The 12,846-nt window shown below is 41.8% G+C and overlaps 1 protein-coding gene across 3 annotated transcripts in view; it reads right to left on the bottom strand.

The window, feature by feature from the left end:
- Positions 1 to 12,846, bottom strand: part of rbms3 (RNA binding motif, single stranded interacting protein) — a 376,836-nt gene that overhangs the window by 97,669 nt on the left and 266,321 nt on the right. For all 3 annotated transcript variants that reach the window (XM_055225567.1, XM_033975024.2, XM_055225568.1), the window contains exon 6: positions 12,650 to 12,729. In XM_055225567.1, the coding sequence (XP_055081542.1) occupies positions 12,650 to 12,729 (80 nt within the window). The remainder of the gene's footprint in view (positions 1 to 12,649; positions 12,730 to 12,846) is intronic.

Below are 12,846 nucleotides of genomic sequence, written 5' to 3'. Positions count from 1 at the left end.
AATAAAGGTCTAGTGGTTCAGTCTAACTTGTAATAATAACACAGATTTGAAGTATTCACTGTATTGGCGACCAGTCTATGACCCTCAATTGACCCTCAGTTTTGTCTGTATTTTTATACGTGGCCCTTAATGAGAAAAGTTTGGACACTCCTGATGTAGAGGGTCCAATAATATAATTATTTCTGGACTATTTATTGGCAGAAGTTTGGCAGTAGACCTCTTAAAGTCGTTTCATGTTTGTGCTAACTTATTCTCAAATATGAGCACACTTATCCCAGACAGAGAGCCTCAGACACAGTATCAGCTCCGGTGGACAGCAGGGCTCACTTCGCTTCGGTCAAACTCACAAAAGCCCTCCTCAGATCTCCTCTGCCGCAGACACAACAAGTTCAACTTTGCTCACATCAAACTTTCTACAAACACTTTGTCTCCACTCTGGCCTTGTCCATCTGGGACTACTTATTCCTGTCACAATTTCTCACCTCCTCAAATCCTCCTTTCACAATTACACTGTGAAATTCAACTGGACAAAGTAACCCAAATAAACTCAAGAAAAACTATGACCCCAATTGGGAAGTCGTTTTTTTTTGTAACTTCAACGACTACAGAGAACTACGAGAGAATGGATTAACCGAGAGACCATGACAATAAATGTACAGCATAGATACATAAATAAAATGGGTTTTATCCAAGACAGAACCATATGTGAAATTACTTCCTGAATCCTATGCATTTAAAAGTGTTTAGCTTGTCTTTTTTGTCCTAGGTACAAACGTACAAATTAGTACAAAACAGTTTACACGAGGCATAATGGAGCATAGTGGCTCTGAAACAATGACAGTAATTGCTTGAGTTTTTAGAGACATTCTACTTAAAATAACTAAGTACAAACAGATGAAGTCTTCAGGATGCTCTATTTACTTGTATAGGGTAACTGTGTCTGAGACTATATCTTTCCCACTTTGGTGGTGTCACTCCTCCATATTAGATCTGCCTGAGCGGCGAGCAAAGTCAATCGTTTCAACTCCTTCTGGAGGCGCAGCGCTACACTGCCTCTCCGCTCTCTCCTATCTATCTCCTATATTTTTTTTCCCACTCTTTTTGCTCTTTCTCCTCTTTCACTCTCTCTCCTCTTTCTCTGTCTTCTCTCCCTATCTCTATTTCATCTCTCTTTTCTTTCACTATGCTCCCTCCCCTCTCTCTCCCTCTTCCTTTCTTCACACTCTCTCCTCTCTTTCCCCCTCTTCTCTGTCTCTCTGTTCCCTTTCTCTCTCACTACGCTCTTTCCCCTCTTTCCACTTTCACTTCCTCTTCGTCTCTTCACTCTCTCCTCTCTCTCCCCCTCATCTCCCTCTCTCCTCTTTCACTACGCTCTCTCCCTTTCTTTCTTCATACCCTCTCCTCTCTTTCCTCTCTCACTACACCCTCTTTCCTCTCCCACTGTCTCTCCTCTTTTTGTTTCTTTCTTCACACTCTCCCCTTCCTCTCTGTTCCCTCTCTCTCACTACGCTCTTCCCCTCTCTTTTCTCTCACCCCTCTTTTCTCTCTCTCAACTTTCTTCCCCCTCTTTCTCTCTTCACACTCTCACCTCTTTCTCTCCCTCTATGTTCCCTCTCTCTCTCTCTCCATTTTTCTCTCTTCACACTCTTGCCTCTCTATCTGTTCCCTCTTTTATCTCTCTCCAATCTCTCTCCCTTTTTCTTTCTTCACTCTTGTCTCTCTCTCTGTTCCCTCTTTTATCTCTCTCCACTCTCTCTCCCTTTTTCTCTCTTCACACTCTCTCCTCTCTCTGTTCCCTCTCTTTTATCTCTCTCCATTCTCTCTCCCTTTTTCTCTCCTCACACTCTTGCCTCTCTGTTCCCTCTCTTTTATCTCTCTCCACTCTCCTCCCTTCTTCTCTCTTCACACTCTTGCCTCTCTCTCTGTTCCCTCTCTTTTATCTCTCTCCATTCTCTCTCCCTTTTTCTCTCTTCACACTCTCCCCTCTCTCTCTGTTCCCTCTCTCTTGTCTCTCTCCATTCTTTCTCCCTTTTCCCCTTCACACTGTCCCCTGTCTGTTTCCTCTCTTGTCTCTCTCCACTCTCTCTCCCTTTTTCTCTCTTCACACTCTTGCCTCTCTGTCTGTTCCCTCTCTTATCTCTCTCCTCTCTCTCCCTTTTTCTCTCTTCACACTCTTGCCTCTCTCCTTGTTCCCTCTCTCATCTCTCTCTACTCTCTCTCCCTTTTTCTCTCTTCACACTCTCTCTGTTCCCTCTCTCTTGTCTCTCTCCATTCTTTCTCCCCTTTTCTCTCTTCACACTCTCACCTCTCTCTATTCCCTTTCTCTTGTCTCTCTCCACTCTCTCGGTTTTTCTCTCTTCACACTCTCACCTCTCTCTGTCCTGTCTCCCCTCTCTCTAACCCCCCTCTCTCCTCTCTTCTCTCTCTGTTCCCTTTCTCTTGTCTCCCTCCACTCTCTCTTGCTTTTTCACTCTTCACACTCTCACCTCTCTCTCTCTCCTGTCTCCCCTCTCTTTACCCCTCCCCTGTCTCTCCTCCTTTTACCCCCTCTCTCCTCTCTTCTCTCTCCTCTCCGTCTCTCCACTGCCTAAACAAACTTTGAAGCCAATCAAAGAGCAGAGCTTTTGCAGAGCAGACGATCTCAGCAGGTGAATTCTTTATATTTCGTTGACAGATCCACTCAAAGCTGCTGCTAACCGCTGCCGAGTGATTGATACAGTTTGGCTGCAAAACAAACAAAGCGTGACAAATCCAGATTATTGTCTGTGGGCGAGATAAGGTTATAATGAGAAAGTGCATCAGGGGAAATTGATCCTTTTGCAGAATGCTGTCTGATTTAACCGGGATGCAGTAATAACCTCCTGTGTGTCCTGGGACGTGGGGGGGTGGAGCTGGGGTGAGGTAGGAGGGCACGTTTGAGCTCTCTGTTAATGTTCGAGACGGAGGAATGTAGGGCAAACTGTGGGGTTATGCACTGATCCAGTAAAACATTACCACAACTGATGGAAGAAAGAGTAACAAAATATAGGATAGAAGATATACAATTGTACTTTTGTGTTCTCCCAGGTTCCAATACCTCTGTAGAACGTACAAACACCGTCCAAAGAGCAGCTCGGGACCACAATCTGCTGTGCAACTCCATCTCAAAGCCACTAACCGCTCCTTTGAAGATCATGAGGTACAGATCTTAGCCAAAGAAAAGAAATGGTTTGAGAGTCGAGAGGCAATTTTTCTTAGTAAAGACAATCCATCTTTGAGCAGGAACGAGGGGCTTAGGCATCATTTATCTCCTATTTATAACTTCATCCTCAGACCTAAATCAAAACAGGGAAAACAACAGTGATAGCCGGTATGCTAATGGTTTTGAGCGTATCCATTAGGGACCCAAACCATTATGCAAAATCTGACTCAGTTCACCCATAGTGTAGTTCAGTGTGTAGCTCGATACACTGTAGCTACGTAGCTTCTCCCTTCAGACAGAGATAAGACAGTGTCCACCAGCAATCTGACCAGAACTGAAGAAGCAGCAGGATGAACAGTGAGAGGTCATCTTCTAAAACATTTGTCCTGTTGTCAGAATTGAATTTTTCTTTTGCTCTGGTCTGAAAACACTGTGCAACAAAGTGAATATTTTGTCCTTGCTGAATAAACTGGAAAAAGATATCGTAAGAGTTTATGAAGCTTTAAGGGTCTGTGCTAGCATCCCTACACCAGCAACCAGCATATTAATGAGAAGCTACAAAAAACTGCTCTATTTGAACGCATTCTTTTTGGTATCAGATGGATTCAAGTACTTATATGGTACTTGAGAAAAATACCTTATATGACAAAAATTGGAAGTATAGATGGTCCTATATTACACAAAATTGACTCTTGTGAGATTTATGCTGTTATAATGGTGTTATCTCCTCAAAAACATACCTAGAGTTGTGTTTTGTTTCATTCACACATGTTTTACTATTTATTTATCATTAGTCTGTCTACATCTCCAAAGCTCAAAATGCTCCGTTCCACCTTGTGATGTCATCAAGCTGTAGTATTCAAGTTAACAGCTCCTTTTACCTTTAGTTCAGTAGAGATTGACAATTCCAGGACTGAAATCACTCAAATGATTCCAGTGAGTGCGCCTGGAGTTTAAAAACACAGCGCAGCACTTCCCGTATTACCACGCGATGACATCACAAGGTGGGACAGAGTGTTTTCCGTTTGAAAGAACTCAGCTCAAACATGCAGGATTTCTGTGTCAAACATACGAATGAAACAAACAACAAAACTACAGGTCTGTTTGTGATGAGGAAACAACATTATAACATAGATCAGAAAATAAAATAAATTCAGCCAATCAGAATAGACCTCCCTCTAACTACTTCTTGCAGTTTTTGTTTTCCCTAAGTGTCACAAATTTGAACTTTTGCTTCTATCACACACAGAAAAACACAAAAACAAAACAGCTTTCCTATCGACACTCACGCTCGGGTCGAGGAGTATATAAAGATGAACGTTTATAACATTTCTAACCGCCATCTGAAATCTAGTGACAGCCGTGGCCCCTTCCTACTTGGATAAATCTACATGCCATAGACCACTTATTAGCCCAGGGAGAGTGGGTGGGACGGCCCAAATTAACATGGATTACTCGAGTATGACTGACACTTGCGGAGGGGCTTTCGGGGACTTATGGCATGATTTGGGACTAGTTTTTAATTCAGCGAGGGCTTTAAGATATCGTGGGCTGTCTGCGTTTTTCTCACAACGCTTTTGCCTACATTAAAAACGCCATCAGGGAGAGAACAGAGTCTTTTTACTGCAAGAGTACTCCCACACTTTCTTATACTGTAAGTCCAAGAAATAATTAGGAATGTGTTGTCAGGCTATGGTTTTTAATTGCACTTAATATCACGGTTACAGATTAAAGACAGAAATCTAAATACTTCAACCACCTCTGCTCCTTTTGGGGAACAGCAGATCTTTTTGCCAATTAGTGTGCAGTGACTTGTGGATTTCTTCAGTGTAATTTATGTCAGATGCCCGTTCTAATGGAGCTTCTTTGTTTCGTAGTAATGTATTGTTTTTACTGCCTCATCATGGGCAAAAAAAATACAAGTTTAAGAACTGAGTATAGCATCATCTGTTCATTGGTATAAAGACTAATGATTCTAGACTAGATTCATAGGGGCTAAACTCACAGATCTGTTGTTATAGCAGTCAAAAGATATATAAATAATTTTGAAAAATGATCGCAAAAAAATAAAAATAAATAAAAAAAACAACAAAAAAAAACAACTAAAGTTTGGACACACCATCTCATTCAATGTTTTTTTTTCTCCATTATTTTAGGTATTTTCTACATTTTATATACATATGAAAGGCATCAAATATATGAAGTCAGAGATATATAATAATGTAGTAAACAAAACATTTAAATAACTAATAACTCAATTAACTTTATCTATAAATATATTTTACATTCAAATGCTCAAAGTAGCTGCTCTTTGCTTTGTCGCAAAATATTTTGTAGATATTTAGATATTAATCATTTCACTTTTCTACATTTTATACACATGGAAGAAAAAGTTAAATTACTACAACATTTTTTTCAACAAAGCAAAGGGTCACTACTTTGACAATTTGAATATAAATATAAAGTAAAAAATGTAGAGTTACTGTATTTACCTTTTTGTTTTTACTACATAATTCCATATATCTTGCTTCATACATTTGATGTCTTCCATATGTATAAAATGTAGAAACGTAGTAAACATGAAGGAAAAATCATTGAATAAAAGGATGTGTCCAAACTTTAGACTTTAAGTCTTTAAACATTTGGACACATCTTTTTTTTTCTTTTCAAAGAAAAGAAACTTTCAAAGATATATGGAATCGTGTAGTGAAAAAAAAAAGTTAAATAAAAATAATCATTATTGTTATTATTATTATTATTATTATTATTATTGCTATGATTTTAAATGTAGAATTATTTAATGTTTTTTCTTTGCTCTATAATTCAAAATATCCTCATCTATTTGATGTCTCCGTACGACATAGAAAGTAGTAAAAATAAAGAAAAATATGTGGTGCGTCCAAACTTTTGACTGGTAGTGTAAGTCAGTATGGTTCTGAGATATAATGTTAAAGGCTCAAATCTAAATACTTGAACCACTGCTCATTGCGAGTCACACCACATCAGTTATGCCAGATGCCTGTTCTAATGTGACGTTCTCATGTCAAGTACAGGTGCAGAGGAAAAAAAGCAGTTGTGAGGAAAATGAACTGAAGAATTGAGTATGCACTATAATCCTCTCCTTGACATTAATACATATGAGGCTAAACTCAGAAATATGTAGAAACAAATATGAACTAACACTCATTTCCAAACTGCATAATCCTGTATTTGCATATGCAGTGCTTAACATACATTAAACAGAGTACACAGATCACTGAAAAAAGAAACTGAACTTCAATCTGTGCTTAACAGAGGGCACAATGCTAAGCTAAATGATAAAACAGATAGCGTCATGAGAGCAGAGCATTGGGGAGCGGGAACAGGAAATCGTCTACAGATTGCATGTTTCCGCTCGGTCCCATCTCCCAGGGCCACTGCGACTCCTTCCTGATGCGCTTTTAATTATTTATCCAGCATCTATTGGACAATATTGGAGCAGACTCTGAGCTACACTGCCACACTGGCACAGCGACAGCAACAACGGAAGCCAATAGGAAGCATCACAAGCAGCCGAGTCTCTTTTGGGGCTCATTTCTTTGTTTAAATCTTTGTCGTGATTTGGCAGCGCTCTCCTCCTACCTCCGACCACAGCCAGTGTTTACACATGCACCACCTAAATTTACTTAGATGTTGTTTGACGACAAAATTAAGTCAAAATTGCGGAAATGAATAGCAATTTGGCCGAGCGGTAAAGCGTGCATACCAAATCTAAAAGCTATCAACCTTGTTCGCTCCACGTTGTGCCAATACACAATATGGCATGTCCAGGAGATTACTCACCTGCCAAAAACAAACAATGGCTAATGTATCTGGGGTTTTGAATTACATTTAGCATAGGATGTCATCTCTAAGCCGTTTAATGCATTGTGGGAGCGGGCGGGCGGCTTTAATCAGCGAGGCGGCTGGAGCCCGTGGATTAAATCACTTTTTATCTGCGCTTCCTTTGACTTTGGCGGTGCTCAGGGTTGCAGTGTAAATCATATTGCGTCCCTGTTGGGCTCACCTCGCTATGCTTTATTGCTGTAGTCACAATTCATATATTCCATTTATTTTGGATACTGAGTAAATCCGGAGACCTCCCAACAAGGATGAAGCTGGATTCGAAAAGGCTAAGTTTGTTATTTCTCGGAGCTTTAAAGCGTCTCCATGACAACAATTGGTCCGGGAGAATAACCTCGAATCGATAGTACAATTAAGTTAACGTGGAATAACGAATAATTATGCTTCTTAAAATGTCTTAACTGGAGGAAACAGACAGCGGAACTAGGGGTAGCGGAAATGAAGATGTTGAGGTCCTTTTTGGGATTAATGAGGACCAATGAGAGCGTTGTTTTGGATATAAAGAGGAAGGAAGAAGAGCAGGGTAAGAGGAAACACAAAGAAGTTGTAAAAGATGGTATTAAATTTGTTGGTTTGATAGAAAAGGATACAAAAGATACAGTTAGATTGGGGCGGGTGAATTGCTGCGATGAGTAAGAGCCAAGTTGATTCAAACTGAACGATTTTCTGCTCACTTATCTGAGTCTTATTTACTTTATTTGCGAGGACCGTAGACGTTTTCAGGTCCTTAAGAAGTAAAAGCAAGACGTCCATTCATGCACAAAATCAGTAGCTTTTTCAGATATAGAAATTTAAAGTTGCCAATTCACCTTGAAATAGTGTCAGTTCCATTAGCTGAATGAATGTATTATTCCACAACATTAATTCTCGTACAAATACTTCTTCTTATCTTCTCCTTCTGGCAGTTTGGATAGTAAATTACCAGTATGTATGACTTATCTGTGCATTCAAGCTTACTTTGTCTCCAAGTTTTTTCATAGCTGTAATTTCCCATTCCTTGTACGCTGTAATTTCCCTATCAATTTGCTCCAGAGTTTACATCAGATGCCCTTCCGGATGCAAAACTCTCTTAGTTTGAGGTTTGGACACGGACTCCATTATGTTCCATTAAGCTTCCTTTCTTACAGGTTGCCCTCCCCGTCTTCAAAAGATATTTCATTTAGATTTAAATCGTTAATCGTTAGGGTAACAGCCCAGATTTTTCATCATTTCGAAAACCACAGTACGGGCCAGTAGTCCGTTCCACATGTTGAGCTCACGATCCAGGGCCTGCCTCTGAATGTGTGAGTGGGAGTACACAGCTGACAACAACGACAGGCCGGGCGGCTGCGATGCACAGAATAACTAAACAGCTGTAGTGCTCCATCAGGGCGATCGATCACGGCTCACTCTCTGAATCTCAATCAGAGTTGGGACTCGCACTCTTCTGGCCCAATATATGCTCCCCAACCCCACACCAACTGGACCTGACTGGAGTAGATGATTAGTTGTATCTAAGGGCGACTGGTCGGCATTGAGTGAGTAGTTGTTTCCGTAGCGCCCACTGCATTACAAAGTTCATGTAAGGTTTAGCTGGCCTGAGCAGTGTATAGAATAATGTAGAGGTATCAGCTTTTTCATGGCTAGTCAGTGTTTGATATCGTCAGATCTTAGAGTCTAAGCAAGACCAGGTTTGCGTAGTAATTAATTGGAAAATCATTGGGAATATCAGGTACAACAGTGAGACAGCAGAATTCCATGATTTGCCCAGGAAATGAAGCTGGTGAGCAGGTATCACGCTAGTTGTTGTTGGCAGTTGCGTGATGGTACATTCCACTCAAACCTCTGAAAGTCTGAAAAAGCGTTTAGAAACTCATTGAATAATCAGGATGCTAGGAATGAGTTAGGAAAGTGAAGAATAAGTTTGGACCACTGCAACCAATAGACCTCTAGTTAAAATGAGCTGGTCTGTTTTTAATGTCTTTATAAGGCAGTAAGAGATTAAGTAGAATGCTTCTACATTCATTTATTTCTCAAAGTGAAACAAAATCTATTTCTGCAGCTGGATAATTTTATTAACTTGTAATTGCATATGATTCAATTGTAGCCATACAGTACAAATATGGTGAGTCTTTAAGTATCGTTAGCCACCATCTGCTCCAGGCTCAGCTCACCCTCTCATGTAATCACAAGGAAGTGAGATGTTAGCACAATAGCATTTGAACAGGAAGTGTATGGTGCCTGTCTATGGTTCCATTAGCTGCCATCTGTTTGCATCTCAGCTCCGCCCCCCAAACGCACACATGCAAGTCTTATCTGCAATTCACTTTTCACTTCCTGCCAATACTGCGGCCTCTGCTCCGTTTATGTTCCCACGGTCAGCTGGGTTTCACAGATGACCTACACCTGACATTGAGATATTTACTTCCTGGTAATGGGACGCAGAGGTTACAGCTCAATATCCTTTTGTGTAGCCACTGGAGCCAGTGTGTACCGGAGGGCAGAGCTAACAAGAGCAATCCCAGCAGTCCAGACAGTCTGCGCCTGTGAGACGAGGGCTATAACGCAGAGATGGGATTTAGTCAATGACATTTTCTGTTGAATGTTGATGCGAATGACACATGAGAAGTCTTATCAAAAGATCAATATTTCATGTACGCATGTTGAGCCAAACATAGCCTCAGATATTATCGAAGTCTGCAGTGGGCATCCAAATATCAGGGTTAGAAGGACAGGATGGGGAGTATGTGTGGTAAGCGCACATGCGTGTGAGCCGCTCCTGCTCTGAACTCTAAATGACAGGAAAAGGGATCTCATTAGCATCAGAGGCTGTTGACATTCCTCTCAGGTCAAAGTTAGCGGTGCATGACTATATTTGTGCTTGTGTGGCTGTGCGTGCTGTGGTGGTGTCAGGGCGCTCACACTGTAGTCGACATGACTGTCAAACAAGCGTATCCACGAGCGTGCACGTGCCCACACTGAGTTGTGCACGTGCACGCGCCTGCACACCGGCACTGTGTGTGGCACGGCCCCCGGGGGGAGCCGCTGAGCTGTCAGAGCAGGATGGATGAAGAAGCTGCCCACATAGCAAGGGCCTCTGGGGAAATACCACCAACATGACACAATACAGGCTTCAGTGGCTTTTAAAACACACACACTTACATGCAAACCCTGCACCGACAAACAGATAATGGGGACTGTATAATTCAGACATGAGTTCACATATATGAGGAGAAGAACATCTACAGGAACATCTGAGGTGGAACATTTATCTCCATTTAAACATCAGTCCACAGAAACATCCTCCACTCCTGATGGAGACAGGAGATGTCTGACATGACAGTGAGGCTTTATCAAAGCTCATGAATAACACATGTGCAGCCTTATACACACATACACACACACCCCTACACACATAACACATGTGCAGCTTTATACACATATACACACACACATAAACACACATAACACATGTGCAGCTTTATACACACATACACACACACATGTACACACATAACACATGTGCAGCTTTATGCACACATACTCACACATAACACATGTGCAGCCTTATACACACATAACACATGTGCAGCCTTATACACACATAACACATGTGCAGCCTTATACACACATAACACATGTGCAGCCTTATACACACACATGCACACCCATAACACATGTGCAGCCGTATACACACATAACACACATGCACACACATAACACATGTGCAGCCTTATACACACATACACACACACCCCCACACATAACACATGTGCAGCCTTATACACACATACACATGTACACACATAACACATGTGCAGCCTTATACACACATACACACACACACCCACACATAACACATGTGCAGCCTTATACACACACACACAACACACATAACACATGTGCAGCCTTATACACACACAACACACATAACACATGTGCAGCCTTATACACACAACACACAGAACACAGGTGAAACCTTACACACAACACACATACACACACACACCCCCCCACACACACACACATAACACATGTGTAGACTGACACACATTCATATGCACATGGCATACTGTTTACACATTTACACCCCACGTTCGACACCTCCAAAACAGACATGAAATCATATCAGAGAAGGGTCAAAAGATTGTGGATGATATTAATTAGAGCATCTGTTTTAACTATCAGAAGTAGAACAGTTGCTTGTTTTAATTAAGAACATAATTAACTCACTGTCCATTGCTTTCATAAGTGTGTTTTTGTTATTGCTTTGCTATTTCATGATGAGTAATCCAATTTACTCAGCTAAAACAAGAAATAAAAACAAAGCTTATCCTGCCATGTCTAAAGAAATCATTGTTTTTAAGTTACTGAAAGAATCGCTGGGAAACTCCAAACCAGCAATTCTTGTTTCCACACACCAGCTGTATTAAGTCTTAAAAGCAAAAGCTTAAAGGCCAAAAGGAGCGGTGAACATGTCATGAGGCATTTAAGAGGGCCACAGTAGGACCTAGTAACTGTTCTTAATCTCACTTTGGAGTTTCCTCAATCTGGCGTCATAAATGTGAGGCCTGGCACACGTCTGAACTATCCATTAACTATAATAAAGCCCGAGTAGCAGCGAGACAGAGCCTTAAAGGGGAAGGTCAGTCTGATATTACAGATTTAAAGGTTTCCTATTACGGCTCAACTTCAATATAAGCGCTCACCTTGCCTTTAACGGCCGCTGGCGATGCAGTGGCGGAGCATATATGGAGATCCTAAACCCAGACAGTCTCAGATATTTGAGGATGGAGGGGAGTCATTTACAGGCAGCTGCTGCATGAAAGTGTGGCTAGTGTTAATAAAATGGCCCCAAGGGTGATGGAGATCTCGGCGGTATTGCCCCTGTCTGGCCCGGGTGTCCTGCTGGGAGCTTGTGGGGGCTTTGAACACCCCTCTCCCAGATGTGCTAAAGCAGCACTTTTCCCTCTTCATCCTGGCCTCTCTCACAAATCCTTAACCCCACGCTTCTTGATCTACCACCTCTCGTCACTCATATTCCCTCCGAGACCCTTCTGTTTTTCCCATTTGAAAGTTGGAGCTAACTTTTAGACAAATCCTTGGCAGTTCTGTCTCCGTTTTAACATCCTTCCTTTTGGCTAGCCGCTCGAGCCGGTCCTCTCCTTGGCCTGGCTGTGCTACCGTCTGGGTTAAGTGCAGATAGGAGCTAGGACATAGGAAAGACGCAGAGGAGGAAGGAGGCGAGGGTGCAAGCTCTTAAGTAGATTGCAAAGAACAGCGTCGGGGCATGAGTGTGAATATTAAGAAGGTTTTCTCCCGGCCCAGAAGTCCGAGCCTGCAGCAGTAAAAGCACGAAGAGGGAAAGAAAGTAGGCTTTAAGACCGCGGGCTATAGCCACCATCACTGCCGCTGCGGAGAGTGAGGTGTCAAAACCCACAGTGTACACAATCTATCAACCTGTCCAGCAAATCTGAGATGAGAATTACCATAATTGAATTAGAAAAGGGGGTCCCTGGTTGCACGGGGTAGTTTTCCCAGATAGGGGGTATACGAGGAGATAAGAAAAGCAGGCTGATTTAATGTAAAACAAGAGTAGAGACTTACCTGGAATGCCTGGCGGGGTTTTCAGGTACTTTCCATTGAAATGTTGTATCACTACTTCGCATTTCTCTGTGGACTCCATCCTGGGAAGACAGACACGATGAAAAGGCTTAATTAATCTGTCAATATTACACGGCAACAGGCGGCGTGTCTGATTACAGGTGTGTCTACGGTTCGCCGTCGTCTTAAAGTGTAGTTTC

This window comes from Periophthalmus magnuspinnatus, chromosome 11 (assembly GCF_009829125.3).
Source record: "Periophthalmus magnuspinnatus isolate fPerMag1 chromosome 11, fPerMag1.2.pri, whole genome shotgun sequence".
NCBI classification, from domain to species: Eukaryota; Metazoa; Chordata; class Actinopteri; order Gobiiformes; family Gobiidae; genus Periophthalmus; species Periophthalmus magnuspinnatus.
Note: the sequence above shows the minus strand (reverse complement) of the source record. Positions and strands in the feature narration are given on the sequence as shown.